Consider the following 14,867-nt stretch of genomic DNA (forward strand, 5'->3'; position numbering starts at 1 on the left):
AGAAAAATGCTTGGATGTGCGCGAGCGCAGGCCATTGGCCCCTCATGCATCGCTCGCCGCGCACTTCTCTTATATATATATATATATAATATAATAATTATACATAGACAGTACACATACACACAATAAAGAGAAAAAGAACACAGACAGACAGAGACACACACACGAATGATTATTATTACTATTATTATTATTATTAATTATTATCGAAGCATCAAAATATTCATAAGTTATATCAACCGTTTGTTTCTCGAACAATATATGTTTTTTCTATATCTCTCCGTATTAAAGCAAATAATAAAAAATCTCTCAGTGAATGTTAAGAAAAAGATAAAAAACGAAAACAAAGAAAATAAGCCCAGGCTCTCTGGTTCTCCTCCTCATTGCTACAACCTAGACACCTGATCTGTTTTTTCCCTTCTTTTTTTGATACGACCGTGTAAGTTTCATATATATATATATATATTTAATCCGTTTAAAATTTGATTTTGTTTCGTAATAAATATTGTTCGAAGCGTACAAATCGTTAGACTGGACAACTTTCTGCGAACATACACCACTTTACCTTCTCAACCTTTCTTTAATGTCCTAAGCGTTTTCGTTGTCCTTACGACCAAACTAAATTTATTACACTTTTACGTAAAATGCTAAACGATGCTCGTGATGCATCGGCGTTTCGCATTTAGGTCTGTTTTTATGCAGCCATCGCGTGCGTCATGAAAACACAAGCCATAATGCGGCCGATCGAGCGCAAAATGGAATTAATTGAACGAAGAACAGACTATATTACACGATTCATCTATCAAGAAGATAACACAAACCAGGACGCCCTAAACTCATCAACGTTTGTATAGAAGAGGCTCCATCGTACGCATGCAAAGGAAACCTAAATAATTCATCGACTACAATTCCAAGCACCAGAACATCGTGACAACAGCGAATCCACTTAGAACAACCCCATAAGAAGCTTTTCTCCATGCGGTGGAGTGACTGGTCATGTTGCAACAATTATTCATCGTCTCTTTAAGAATCATCGGATAATATTCGTTCCAGAAAGCCAGTGCTTTGTAATCAATAACATTGGAATCGCTCATATCGAGGTTCCTATCGATGATTAAGATTCCAGGATCTTCTTCGGTGTACGATTCCCATTTAACAATTCCTGGATTGCCATTCTTGGCGAAATTACCCAGCATCCCCATTACTACCTCGGCCATTTTCTTGTCGGCGAAATTCCATTGAACAGGGCTGTTAGTCATTTGGGGAAGTCCCCAGAAAAATGGAAGCTCAAACATGTGAGGAACCCCGGCCCATTCAGGCACATCCTTGATGACAGACTGAGTCTTGGACCTGTAGTCAAACCTGTAAACATACGCCAGCTTTTCCTTGGACACCTTACCAGCCAACAGAGTGAGCCCAGCTGCGTATTTCTTCTCCGTTTGCAGATCCAAGTACCTGTCCCGAAGGTTACCTTGATCCTTGCTCGGCGGGTGAGGCTTGTAAAAGAACAGCACCGCCTCGGCGACCATTTCTGGTTTCAGTTCGCAGGTACTGTTATCTTCCTGGACCAATGATACAAACTCGTCAGTGATCATCATCTCGAAATTTCTATAAGAAAGCTTTCCATCCAAGTCCCCCTTGTCTAGGGACTCTATATAGGCCAACGCCTGTTCATTATTGGTGTAACCGACGATTAAAGGAACTGAGTTCAAAGTGCCACTGTCTAATATGTCTTTTGGATGCATAGGTAAAAATGGTTCCGTGGAGTTGTTTGTCTCGTAGTCAACGATGGGACCCCAGGTCTCGATAGAGGAAGTTAGATCCACCAAGGCGGTCACGTTTACTCGACGAAGACACTCCATCAGCGCTGACGTTGGTCGTCGATAACAACCAAACGTATCGGTAACGATGTCGACCACTGGTAATTCATTTTGAGGCGAGCCAACCGAGCTCACCGCGTCTCCGCTCATGGCAATGGCTTTGGAGAATTTACCTCTGCTCAGAGGACTCACCAGGTGTAAGCCCACACTTATAGCACCGGAGCTGTGGCCGTAGATCACCACGTTGTATGGAGAACCTCCGAAATGCTGGATCTTCTTCTGGATCCAATCCAGAGACGCTATCTGGTCGAACATCCCGTAATTCCCTGGAGCCTCCGAATCCATGGTCGTGAAGAAGCCCAGGATATTGAGACGATACGCCACAGTGACCACCATAATCTGAGGAGAAGATGATCGATTAAATCAGTTAGCGTGTTAGAATTAGAGATTCTAAAGAGTTTTTTCTTTGAGAAATTGAGAGCGAGAGGCAATATTGTTAAACGGATAGGCTAAGAGTTTTCGAAGTTACATGTTCCTTCTTAGAGGGGTTAGGATCGTTTAACTGCGAGAAATTGCAGTCTGTATTTTCTGAACCAGTTTTCCCCGTGTTTTTTTTTTTTTTTTTTTTTTTTTTTTGTTCAACTTTCTGTAGATCAGATTTTTGAAGAAAAGAAAAGGAGCTTCGAAAGAGAGAGAGAGTGAGAGTGAGAGAAAGAGAGAGAGAGGTTAGGAATGTGTGGACGTTACGTTACGAATTAACCTATACGATTCATTCTGCTTTGAACAGTATGTTAGATAGGGAAATGTTTATAAGGTAGACTATTAATATTGTCTATATAAGATTTTCTATTATAACGTCGTTTTTACATTGCTTTGTAAGACTATAAATGAATTAGTAGTGGTTAGAAGTTCTTAACGATATAGTTAGATCACACGAGGTCCCTTGTATTACTGTATAATACATCGTTGTACGTTTCTATAACAATTTTTAAGAGTCGTTAAACGTGTTCCCTCGATAACGAATTCCCGCGTTAAAATAACATTTTCTGTGGCCGTTGTTTCTGGATTAGCATTTACAGCGTAACCTAACATATGCATCATGGATGAACCCGTTGGCCGGTGCGATTTAAAGGTCGAATTTACCTTTGTATATCTAAAGCGCACGAAGAAACACCCTAATTTCCTTCGATTTTCTGTCGACTTTTAACATTCACTCGGATTAATTCGCAATCTGCGATTCTTTTCTACAATATGTACAGGATATAAGGTCAGAGCATCGCTTGCCAATCACAAAACGTCCTTCCAATGTAAAGATAATAAAACCTAGGCTTGTTAAAAAATAATATCTGAAAAAAATTGTAAAAAAGAACACACACATTTAAATTTTCGTCCCATTCACAACTTAGTTTTCTATCCTTTATTGTTAGATAATTGAAACACCCTGTACATGTAATTTCATAATAATTGTTACATATGTTTATATGGTCATTTTTGAAATCCAGGTTATGTAGTGGATGAAATATTGTAATTTTGGAATTTTTAGAATCTAATATATTTGTTGAGTAACTCACTTTCTGTCTGCTGACGAAAATTGAGGCATTCCATATGGCTGGGGTGCCAGTGTTAAAATCACCACCATGAAACCACACCATCACTGGCCATCCATCGCTTGGTTTGTTCCCTACGAAAATTTAATTCCATATACATAGTATAGCATATTTACACCGTGATATGATTTAATTATTTAAATGATAATGATCAACGATAATGATTCGTATTTTGAAACTTCTGTATAATTTCAAATTAAAAGAACTTAATACGTTTCCCATTCAATTATTTTTTTTATCATAGACCATAGTTATTTTTATTGTTTGCTATTTTTTAAGGCAGAATTAAAATAGGTAGTAGAGGAAGCAACAAATGTTAAAAATTTGATTAACGTTATTTTTTGGCTGGAATTCGAGAAGTTACTGGGGCTGCATTCGTAAATTCCAAAGATCGCAAAGAACACGTGCGTTCTCGCAAGTATGCATCCGGTCAAACCGGTGAATCGATCGCGACAAAATTTGCATACCATCATTCTTCGCCATTGATGAGTACTGAACGCCTCGGAATAACCAAATTCCCAAAAATGAAAAACACTTTGATATTATTATTACTATTATCGTCATCATCACCATCATTGTAAATTCAAAACTTAAAAAATCTTAGTAAAAGTATAAATGTTTGGAGATGCAAGGAATTCAATGATTAGACAATAAATTGAACAATAAATTTACGTAAAATACATATGTATACGGTAATAATGTTAGGGGTATGATTGAACATATTAAAAGTCTCCTTACTGAATTAATTAATAAAGATTTGATGAATATTGATATACCCTACATAATGCTTAAAGAACAAATCATTGAACAAATTTATATCTTATAGATAATTTTGTTCTTCTAATTGAGAATTATGATAAATTTCCTAAATCAATATACCTTAGACTCTAAACGAACGATCCAGAAATTCCAGAAGAGTTCCTGTATTATTTGAAACCAATATCCATAATGCATTCAATAATTATAAAATTAAATTATATTAAGTTGCTTAAATTAATAAGGTATATAAAAAGATTAACTATAATAACTATAAAAATAAATTATAATAGATTTCCTATATCAATATATTCCATATCAAAGAATTATCTGTCTATATATCGATAACTTCCAAATATTCAGGGAAAATAGCCACAATTCACGAATAACTACGAAGTCCATTTAAATGTTATTCAGCGGAAAAGTTACAAAAACTTCCATGAAAAGGTTGGATCAAAAGCACGAAGACCATCTGGTCGGTGTTGCCGTTTGAATAATTAATTTCGGTGATTTCTTTCAAGGGGCTATGTAACGTGTAGCGTGTGGCCGGTTTTTGAAGCGTGCCAAGGTCGAGGAAAATTCAGGCCATTGCTCGGCAGGATGCTTTAGATGGCGCGATAAGCGTAAGCAGACGATAGAAGCATATAGGTTCGGTAACCGGAAGTTCGGCCTGGTCTTCGTTATCGGTACCTTCTGTCATGGCGTCTGAACCATCCAAAAATAACCATTCACGGGGATACGGAACTGCCACAACGATTCATTAAACAACTATCGTGATTGCACACGGCACGAATCTTTTCCAAGTTCGTATGTGGTTGATTAGTTCGAATAAAAGAATTGATTTCTGGTTTTTGACGCGTTTGAAACAGGTCAGGATAAGAGGGATGCTTCGTAAAGCTGCATCTGGAACCAGTTTAGTTTCACGCATGAAATGTTAGAGATGAGGTGAGTATAATAAAGTTTGAAGATACTAAAAACACCTGTGTACTTTCATTAAATTTGGGATATTTTATGAATCTACATCTGAAACTAGTTCGTTTACTAGAGGTTAGGTGCACTAGTAAGAGGAATAGTAAGATTTGAAGAGACTGTATTGTAAAACATTTACATACATTAAGTTTGGATTTGATTAAAAATGTATTAGTTGATTTAAGCAAATTTGTTCATTAAACTTTGATGTACTAAATGTCAGAGATTATGTGAAGTAATAAAAAATGTAGCAAGGTTTGAAGATATGATATTAAAAATATTTTTATAAGTACATCAAATTTGTTAAAAGGTTAAGCATAAAGGGTGACAAATGGGGTGAAAGAAGAAATAAAATATATGATCAAACTAGAGGTATTGAACTATGAATTGTCTTTATTGAATAAAAAATGCAATTTAAGAAATTAAAATGTTCAGTTTATTGAATTACAACTATATAGTTGTCTTTAAGCTTAAGGAGAACCTAGGAGATTCAATAAGTTCATTATATAAGTCAGGTTTAAAAATAAAGACAAGTTATATCATAGATACTTATTACAAACCTTTTTATCTATGAAGTTTAATCAAGTACTTAAACATACTAGGGACCTTCAAGTGCTATCTAATCATACATAAAACCAAACCTACCCTTAATATAATGTTTCATCTAAAAAGTTCGTTAAAAGGTCTCAGTAGAGAGGAACTAATAAATACAATTTAACCAAGGTTATACTTCAAAAGTTGGCTACAGTTCTTTAATGTATAAAAAGCTTTACTTTCCTAAGATACTTGAGACAAACTTTCTTCAACAAAATGCTTAAAAATCTTAATAAAAATCAAGCAAAGAATGACAATTGGGGAGATTTGGGGATGGTGGTGGGGCAAGGGGTAGCCAGGACGGAGGTGGTTTCGTGACCGGCCTCAGCAGTATCTTAACATCTCGACTAACCCTAAAAGATCGCGTGCCGCGACGTGCACCAGTTACTGTTACTCTTGCTCCTTGCTGTTTCTATATCGACCGGGGTTGACTTTGCGGGATCGACACGATTTCCCGATTCGCCGGCTGTCCCCTATCCTATTTTTTCCCTATTCGAGTCGACCACCGTGACACGCGTACCTTGCACGCGTTCATTTCTTTTTAAACTTTCTACAAGGTGATTCGAAACTTTTACGATATCCCTGCTATTTCCGGTCTATATGATAGTCGAAGTGGATGTTATATTTCAATAGAGATTTTTTCTTCGCGGGTTTTTATGCAAATTGATGCGTTTATAAACCTAATAAAACAAATGGAATCTAAAAATGAGATCTATTTCGTCCTACTTTGGATATTTTCTATATTTCTGCATACTATGTGTATTTTGCGCATTTTTAGATTTCTTATAAATGCATGAAAATCTAAATATAATATTATTACCTCTTGTGTATAAAATATTTGAAAAGAAATATACCTGAAAAGACATAAATATTTTATTCGATTCCATTTCTTGAAATTAAGGATGAAGAGTTGTATCATCCTGTTGCTTAAAACCATTTTTGTCCATGTAGTCCCAATTTATTTTTGGTTAGGAGATGCAATCGTTTTAGGTTATAATCACGTGGTTCCATAATGTTTTCTTGAGACGATCGCCATATTGAATACTATAATCACCTCTGAATCCACAAGTTAATTTTTTAGATCGATTACATACTACGCGATTGTAGATTTTAGTATTTTATAAAAGCTCCCAGGAGAACGAAATATTTTAGGAAATTTCAGAACTTAATAAGCAAATATTCATTGAGATTGTTCGACTCGTCCTGTATAATATCATGTAACCCGGAACTGTCTCTAAGACAGATCTTCAGATAGATGGCAATTTCTTCTGTTGCAAGAAAACGGTTGTGAATTTCATTCTATTAATCTGAATTTACGTTTTCACGGAGCCATGAATTTTCCACGTTTTTCACAATAATTCACACTGCTATAAACCTGAAATTGTTTTCTAACATTATCTTTGCCCATCTCAGAATTTTCAAAGTAATCAGTCCTAGAGATCTAGACAGGATTTAATACGTTTCTAACCTCTCCATCTCGTCCATAGAAAGAATGAAATATTTTGCAAATTGGCAATAATTGCTATCATAAACCTGTCCTGTATGATTGATCGGTTTCATTTATCGTTTCACATACGTGTTTCTCTTCCATTAACTATCTTGCATACCAATCTCCGAATCCTTGTTTCCTCTACTACGTTATATAATCTTGTCCTTATCTTTTCGATATTGTGACTATTTTCATTTTTTATTTTTTTTTTTTTTTTTTTTTTTTAATGCTTCATGAAAATTTCATGCCGCAACTATATAAGCTAGAAAGAAGCCACAGGCAACGTCCTCGACCTATATCGAACATTTATAAAATTGGCGACATGGTAATCAATCTCATGACTAGAGGTTTATCAAGGGTTTTCCTCAACTAAAATTATAGCGTTCACGTTTTCCATCCTAATAGCCGCTTGTTCTACCAGTGTATTAGGCTAATCTCGATAATCGTTGCGCAAGAAGTGTGCAATTTGTCATCTAGACTGTAATCTATACCAAGTAGGTATCATTGAAATCAGAAACATAACCTCCATCTGTATCGCGCTTAATCCTCTATACTTGTTGAAATCTTAAGTCTTGGAAAAGAAATTACACAAGTTTTCCAACTGGTTAAACGGAGAAGTCTGCCAATTACGCGGTTTAGCGACTTTTCTCAATTTTCAGTATTCTGGACTCTAACCTCTTTTTACGGAACAAGAAAAAAATTTTAAAAATTTCATTTCCTTTCACTTTAGTCCGCTTAACGTTCGAAATTTATCAAAAGGGTTAGATTAGATTTTGATTAGGTTCAAGGTTAGTTCGGTGTGCTTCTTTTCAGGGTTACATTGGGCTTAGGTCTGGTAATCTTTTTAACGATGAGAGTAATTTAACCTTCGATCGTCCGGACAGAGATTATCACAATAATTGACTTATTTCCAATTTTTATTTATAATTGATTAATTTTCTATCTTACGTGGCAAAGATGACTGACAATTTTTACAATGCTACTACTAATACTAGTTTAAAGGAAAAATCTCTTCCTATGCGTATTGGTATAGCGTCTTTTGATCGACGCTAAAAGGAGAGGTTAGGTTACGGGATAAACCTTGGAAAATCTTTTCTTCCTTTCGCGATTTACGAGCGCTATGATGCACGAGACATCCGAAATTAGCTGAAAATGATGCTCGTAATGCCGCTATTATCCTAGTCCTTAACCGACATCCTGAAACTACCAAATTTACGTACCATTGACACGCAGCTGCCCGCATTTATTGTCAATCGAGAAATTGCTCGATAAGTCAGAGCCTGTGTTCTACGTAAAAATATATAGGCTGTTTTACATAAAATATATAAGCAAAAATTGCAGCAATTATTCGATCAATATATTGTGAATTATGAGTAGATACGTATATATTTTCTGAACGAGTAGTAGACCTATATTGGTGAATAGATAGAGTTAGGAATGGGGGTAATGGTGACCTTGAATATTGACAAGCTGATTTTCAGCAGGCCATACATGAACTGTAAAACATTTATAAAGGTTCCACACGAAGTTTTCGATATCTTCGCTCTGCTTTCTTTAATTAAAAACTTTTGCACTTTATAACTTGGAAAATCTTCCTGCTAATCGTAAACTGATTTTTTTAACTTTTTGTAAATTAAATAGAAATTAAATATTAGATTTTTTAGTCTCCAAATAACGTTCGACGGTTTTCGTAATTTGTGAACAAAAATTTCTTCAGCTTCGACTTACTAATAGAGAAATTACTCTTTACTCAGAGAGTCTATACACTATAGTATACACGGTGGAGGAAAATTAAGTCGTCAAAGTGCAACTCAGCAATTGAAGCATTTTGAAAAACATCGCAGAGAGCTATTTGCCAATTAGTATCCAACTTCAGAGCACATAAGCTCGAACGAGTAGGTAGTTTACACGAGTCTAATTTCCTTACTGTACAACTGAAACTGTAGAACGGCTCTTTAAACGAAACTATCGGCGTGCATACAGCGTTATTAATCGTTCACGCGTTGCTTAAAGAAGAAACAAAACGAGGAAAAAGAAGTTAAGCCTCGTCGATACACGACGACGTTCTAATCGTGGGGTTTTTTTTCATGACGAGATAACCATCGAGTCACACCACTTCGTTACACGATATGTCGTCAAACGACGAAGAAACGAGCCACCGATCATCGTCATTCGCGTGTTAGCAAAAAAGTTCACCTTTTGTTCATACGAGAGGAAACGATTCACGTGTCGAGTATCGAAAGTTTCATCGAGTGCACTGTTATCAGTTGCAACTGGAATTACGATTACGCTATTTGTGTTTAGTAACGGGATCTCAGATATTTCGAATCTGCGTCGCTTTTGAACAGTTTTTGCTTTTTTCTCGAGAGAAGCAGAAATATCATAATTAAAAATGTCATTGCTGGATATAATTCGTTACAGTTTCGATATGATGAATAAAATATTCATTTATCGAGTCGTTGCTACTTTCGAAATCCTGACACGCTGCAAAGTTTTGAGCGGACGCGTATGTATGACAAAAAATTTAGAGCTTAAAACTCTCGATAGATCTTGAGAGAGTCTCGTACGAGTGTTTCTAAATTTAGACGTTTTCCCATTTTAATTTGTTTTTGTCTCGCTTTCTAATTTTAACTTTCCATGTCCTTGGAAAAAAAAGGAACTGGAAAGCAGGAAAAAGATACCTTCCAAATTTACATTCAATTTATTTTTATATCTTTCTCTCTAACATCTTTAAAATTGTCTTCACACGTTTTAATTCATTTTTATGCTGCCTTTTTGTTAATTTTCCTATCATTAAAAAATGTAATTACGAAGTGCAGAAAACGTGTCTTCCATGTTTCATATGTTTTTATATATCTGTCCTCTCTCGTATTAACTTTTCTCTACCTTTAAAGGAATTAATTGCGAACTGCAGACAAATCTGTCTCCCACGTTTCGTTTCATTTTCTAGCTATTCGTCTCGTATTCATTTTTCTATCCTCGAGAAGATTAAAAAAAAAACGGATAAATGAAAAGCAAATCCTCGCATTACCGATCCGATCATAATTTTACTTACCGTCTGGGGAAAAGATGTTCAAGTACAAACAATCCTCGCTAACTCCAGGATCGGGTTGCTCAACCGGTAGCAATCTTTTGTAGTGTTGTTCGTGAAGTTTCGGCTTGTCGGTCATTTGTTGACAGGACGGCGCAAATTTTGTTGCGTTTCGCACGCCGCTCCACGATGGTAGAGGGTCGGTAACAGGCGCAGCAAAACGTAATTTTCCCAACGGTGGCTGGGCATAAGGAATTCCCAGATATTCTATCACCTTTATCGAATTTACAGTGACCTGTAAAGTAGAAGAAAGACGATCGTCCTATAATTGTTTGCTCACAGATAAAAATGGGTACTCGAAAAGTCTTAAGAATTATCTGGCTCATTGCTACTTTATGTTTGCAGGTTAAATATTGGAAAATTTGCAAAGTAAATTTACAAAGCTAGAAAGAGCACGGAGACCAGGGAAATAAAAACGAAATTATGAAAATTGAAAACTTAAGATACTACTATGTCTAGTTGCTGGAGCTGGAATGGCGAAATTTGTTGATGAAGATTAAAAGAAGATTAAAAGAAGATTAAAAGAAAGGTGGAAGGATCGGAAAAATGTAGACATCAGGGAAATTAGAAAAATTATGGTATCATAGTGTTTAATGCTACTGCCTTAAATTTCATCTTGTTACGCATATTACAAAATTTAATACAAAATTTAAGCGCGACGTAGAAATTGAAAAAATAAAAAAAGAAAAAAGAATAGAAAGATACGAGAATTGGAAACTGGACAAATTAAAATGTACCGCTACGTAGAATCCTGGCTTCGATCGATATTTTCTGACAAAAGGAATATTCCAGATATTACGCTCTCAATGTCAAATAATTTTATCGTAAATGTGGACGGAATTTCGCGTTAGTCACTGGCATTACGATTTCTGAGGAAAACGTCCAATCGACGGCGTCATTTCTCGATGAAACACGAATTTACGTGTGACAAATTACTCTTCCACGTACAGGTAGGCATAATAATCAAAAATTGGCTGGGCCCGAATTAAAGTTTCGAAACTCATGAACTTAGCATTAGGTTCCAGTACAACGTAATGATGGTAAATTTTTTTTTTTTTTTCATGGACAATTAAAGTTACATTACTCATAGTTCACCTAACTTCTCGTGATTTTCATCTAACTACGCTGCCACATTTTATCGCGTGAAGAAAAATGGCAGGGAACGGAACTTTTTAAAGAGAATCCTTTCCTCGCTTTAATCTCGATGTTTCGCTTGTAAAAATACCAACGTAATTCCACTTACTATGCCATAGCTTCTTCTGTTATAACTTTTTCTACGCAAAATACTTTCTTTCGCATATAGAAATTGTTTTACGTTTCAAATTAATAAATGGCGAGTTTAGAAATTGAAATTGAGTGTTGCCAGAATGTCGGAGATAATCAAAGATAAATGAAAGATATTCGAAACGCGATACTTCTTACGATACTCGATGGATAAAACAATTTTCCACGTTTTTCAATCAAAATTCATAAAAATGTAAACTCGCGTAAATATCCGCGGTCTAATAATAAATTTTATAATTCTAATCTATAAATTTCTATAAATCTAATAATAATTGTAAATTTGATGGTAAATTTCGCTTTTAGATTAACAACAAAGAAAAATGTGCGACACTAATTGGAATATCCGATAACCGGAAACAACTACCAGTTTCCAAGAAGAACATGAAAAAACATGATTATGCATGAGAGCCAGGTACGTGCGGTAAGTTCCTTGAACTTTTTGTTAAAATTCCGTGGTTGCAAGAATTTCGCGAGAACGAAGAGAAAAAGGAGAGAGAAAAAAAGAGAAAAAATGCTAGCGGTATAGTATTAAAATTCATAAATGTTGGCCCAGTTTATACATTCATCGTGCATATTATCTGCATATACTTAACTGTAACAATTGAAAGTTACAGTGCTTGCATGTTATTGTTCGTCACACGTTTAAAATGTCAAATATTTATTCAGAGGCAGCTTTGAGGTTAGGTTCAACGTTTACATACGGGACAGTGATATATTCGTTTCTGCCACTGTATTTCTTCCTGCTTATGCAAAAGAACGATATTACTAGAGAAAAATGTAACGATAATACGAGGACAAGCAAACGAGGATCATCCGAACGTGTAGTCAGATAACGTTGTACCACTCTGCCATTCTGTAATTTTATGTAACAAAAGAAGTACGAACACAGAGTGAAGATCTCGCTTAAAGTTGCCTCTAAAAATCTTGATCATTTGCCAAATACTCGTAGGTGAAAAAGAAAGTTAAATTTACTATTTTTTAGGCCTAATTTTTCTAGGATTCCAGGATTGCTTATCTTCTTGTATCAATTCTACGTTTTCTTCAATTCTATGTGTATAATTTTACATGTATTCTACACTTATCTATATGTACAATTCCGTGTCACTGTTTTATAAAATTATAAAATGAAAGAGAAAGTGAAAGGAAGATGAGAAATCAGAATAGCATTAAAATTAATAACAGCAAAGACAAATGAATTTCAATCAGGACATTTTCAGTGCTTGAAAATACTAGCAATGACGTAACTTACGAGCAAAAGGATAGGAGATCTGTAAATAAAAGAATTATTTTGTTCGAACGACGAGTTGAGAAATTCGAATGTGAAAGGGCCAAAGGGGCGACAAATCGCCTCTATGCGATCTAACAGGTTAAACTTCCGCATCGCAAAGAGCGAATGCCCGAAAACCGCCTCACAATAAAACTTTCCGTTTGATTGCCTAGCAACCTGCGAAACACGTCGACTCGATTCATTCGCATTATATATATATTTTTCGTCTAAATTGTGTGTCTATGTGTAGAACTAAGTTAAGAAACGACGATAAAAATGTTGAATTTTCTCTTACAATTAATTTAAAGCTACCACTTTATACGTTGATACCGAGAAGATTTTGAAGAAAATAGCCCAAGGTATTTTTAAAGCGTACAACTTGTCCCAACAATTTGATACATTTATAATGTATCAAATATGTTGTAATAATAAATTGTAATAATAAAATTCCATCAAACATATTTCTCTATTATATATTATATATATTTGTCTTGTTTATTCTATTGGATAAACGACACATTCTAGACACACTTTTGTTACCATTTTACAAAATTGATCTACTCACCTACCTGTCTCTACCTTCTCCATTTTCTTGGATCAAAAATCCTGAGACGTACAATGGCTCACGAAAATATTCGAATATTCCTAGAAACTTCTTAGGTATATGTTATACGAAGCATTTTGTATATATATAGCTATATTTTGTATATATAATAGTATATATATATCTATAGCTACGAGCGACGACTATTGTGATTATATCAGTGAAACTTGAGACGGATCTGAAAACGTATCTAGAAGTCACGAGACGTTCATTGCAAACATACACCTCGCAAAGGTCGCCAAAGGATCTGAACGGTCAATTATTCGCTATACTAATAGCCGTGATATTTAGCGAGCCCACTCGTGCCTCTAATTGCGTGCTTAAGACGAGGTATTATCTCGTACCAATGTTTCATTAAACGTATCTTTCCAATAAATAACTTGCTGTAACTTGTTTGAGTAAGAGACATTTTAAGAAACGCTTTCGATCCGATGCTTCCGAAATTTCCAATTTCAAAAATGTCCCGGTAACGCGCGTAATACGCTTTAAAATCGCCCCTTAAAATGTCGTAACTCTCGTCGAAATTTTCCATGGTTAACGTTCGAATTATTGGGTTGGCAACTAAGTGATTGCGAGCTTTGTCATTAGGTGGTATTGACAAAAGCCGCAATCACTTAGTTACCAACCCAATACCTTGAAGAGCCGGTGTACGCTAACGCTGTTAGCGAGTACGTTAAATTATCTGTATGGGCGTACATAGATGGTCAGAAGAAAGTTGAATGAGCGATAAAACGAGGCTGAAACGCTGTAATTTTGCAAAGGTTGAATTACGATTGACAAGAAAATTTCAAACGCGCAACATGATCCTGTGCCTGGGAACAGACGAGTGTTTGGTATACGCGAAAAACGTCTGGTGCGGATTTTTTTATTTTCCATGCCAGAAATATACAAAGAACTTAAGAAACAAGTATCAACTTTAAACTTTCTTTCGACCATCGCTACTATGTCTAAATGACGATAAAATCGTATCGCACCTCCTTGCCAGCCACCGATCCTTGACCTGAGATCCTGACGATTGGCTGCTCTCGACCTTGACCCTGTCTAACCGGGATCCTCTGGCCCACGATTTGGGAATTGGCGACCGGTAAGACGGCGAAGAGTCGCGGCAACAACGCGAAAAGCAACCACGCGGAACACTTCATTCTGCAGACTGATTTGCCACGGAAAGAATCAGTGGCTCGGCTCTGGGGTCTCGGTTCAACCCTCGCGTGACTTCAATCGGCCACCCTCGACCAGTTTCTCCTCCTAAGGCTGTTTCGAGACCTGCGCGCTTTCACCTGCGGCTTTCTTGCGTCGTTCAAAGTCTCCTGGTAGCCATGGTGTGCGACCTTTATGGTCAACGTGTTTGGTGTTTCACGTTCGAGTCGTTGAAGGACAACGTCTCTT

At 36.0% G+C, this 14,867-nt stretch overlaps 1 protein-coding gene across 1 annotated transcript; it reads right to left on the minus strand.

Annotated features, from left to right (window-relative positions):
• Nucleotides 1–483: 483 nt before the first annotated feature.
• Nucleotides 484–14,638, minus strand: LOC138187808 (fatty acyl-CoA hydrolase precursor, medium chain). The gene is made up of 4 exons (XM_069128969.1): nt 14,456–14,638; nt 10,291–10,561; nt 3,392–3,501; nt 484–2,219 (listed from the first exon to the last, which is right to left on the minus strand). Exons 1-4 carry the CDS (start codon nt 14,621–14,623, stop codon nt 903–905), a joined length of 1,866 nt encoding a protein of 621 aa, XP_068985070.1. The 5' UTR covers nt 14,624–14,638; the 3' UTR covers nt 484–902.
• Nucleotides 14,639–14,867: the final 229 nt, after the last annotated feature.

The sequence above is a fragment of the Bombus flavifrons genome, chromosome 15 (assembly GCF_040668555.2).
Source record: "Bombus flavifrons isolate JBK064 chromosome 15, iyBomFlav1_principal, whole genome shotgun sequence".
NCBI lineage: Eukaryota > Metazoa > Arthropoda > Insecta > Hymenoptera > Apidae > Bombus > Bombus flavifrons.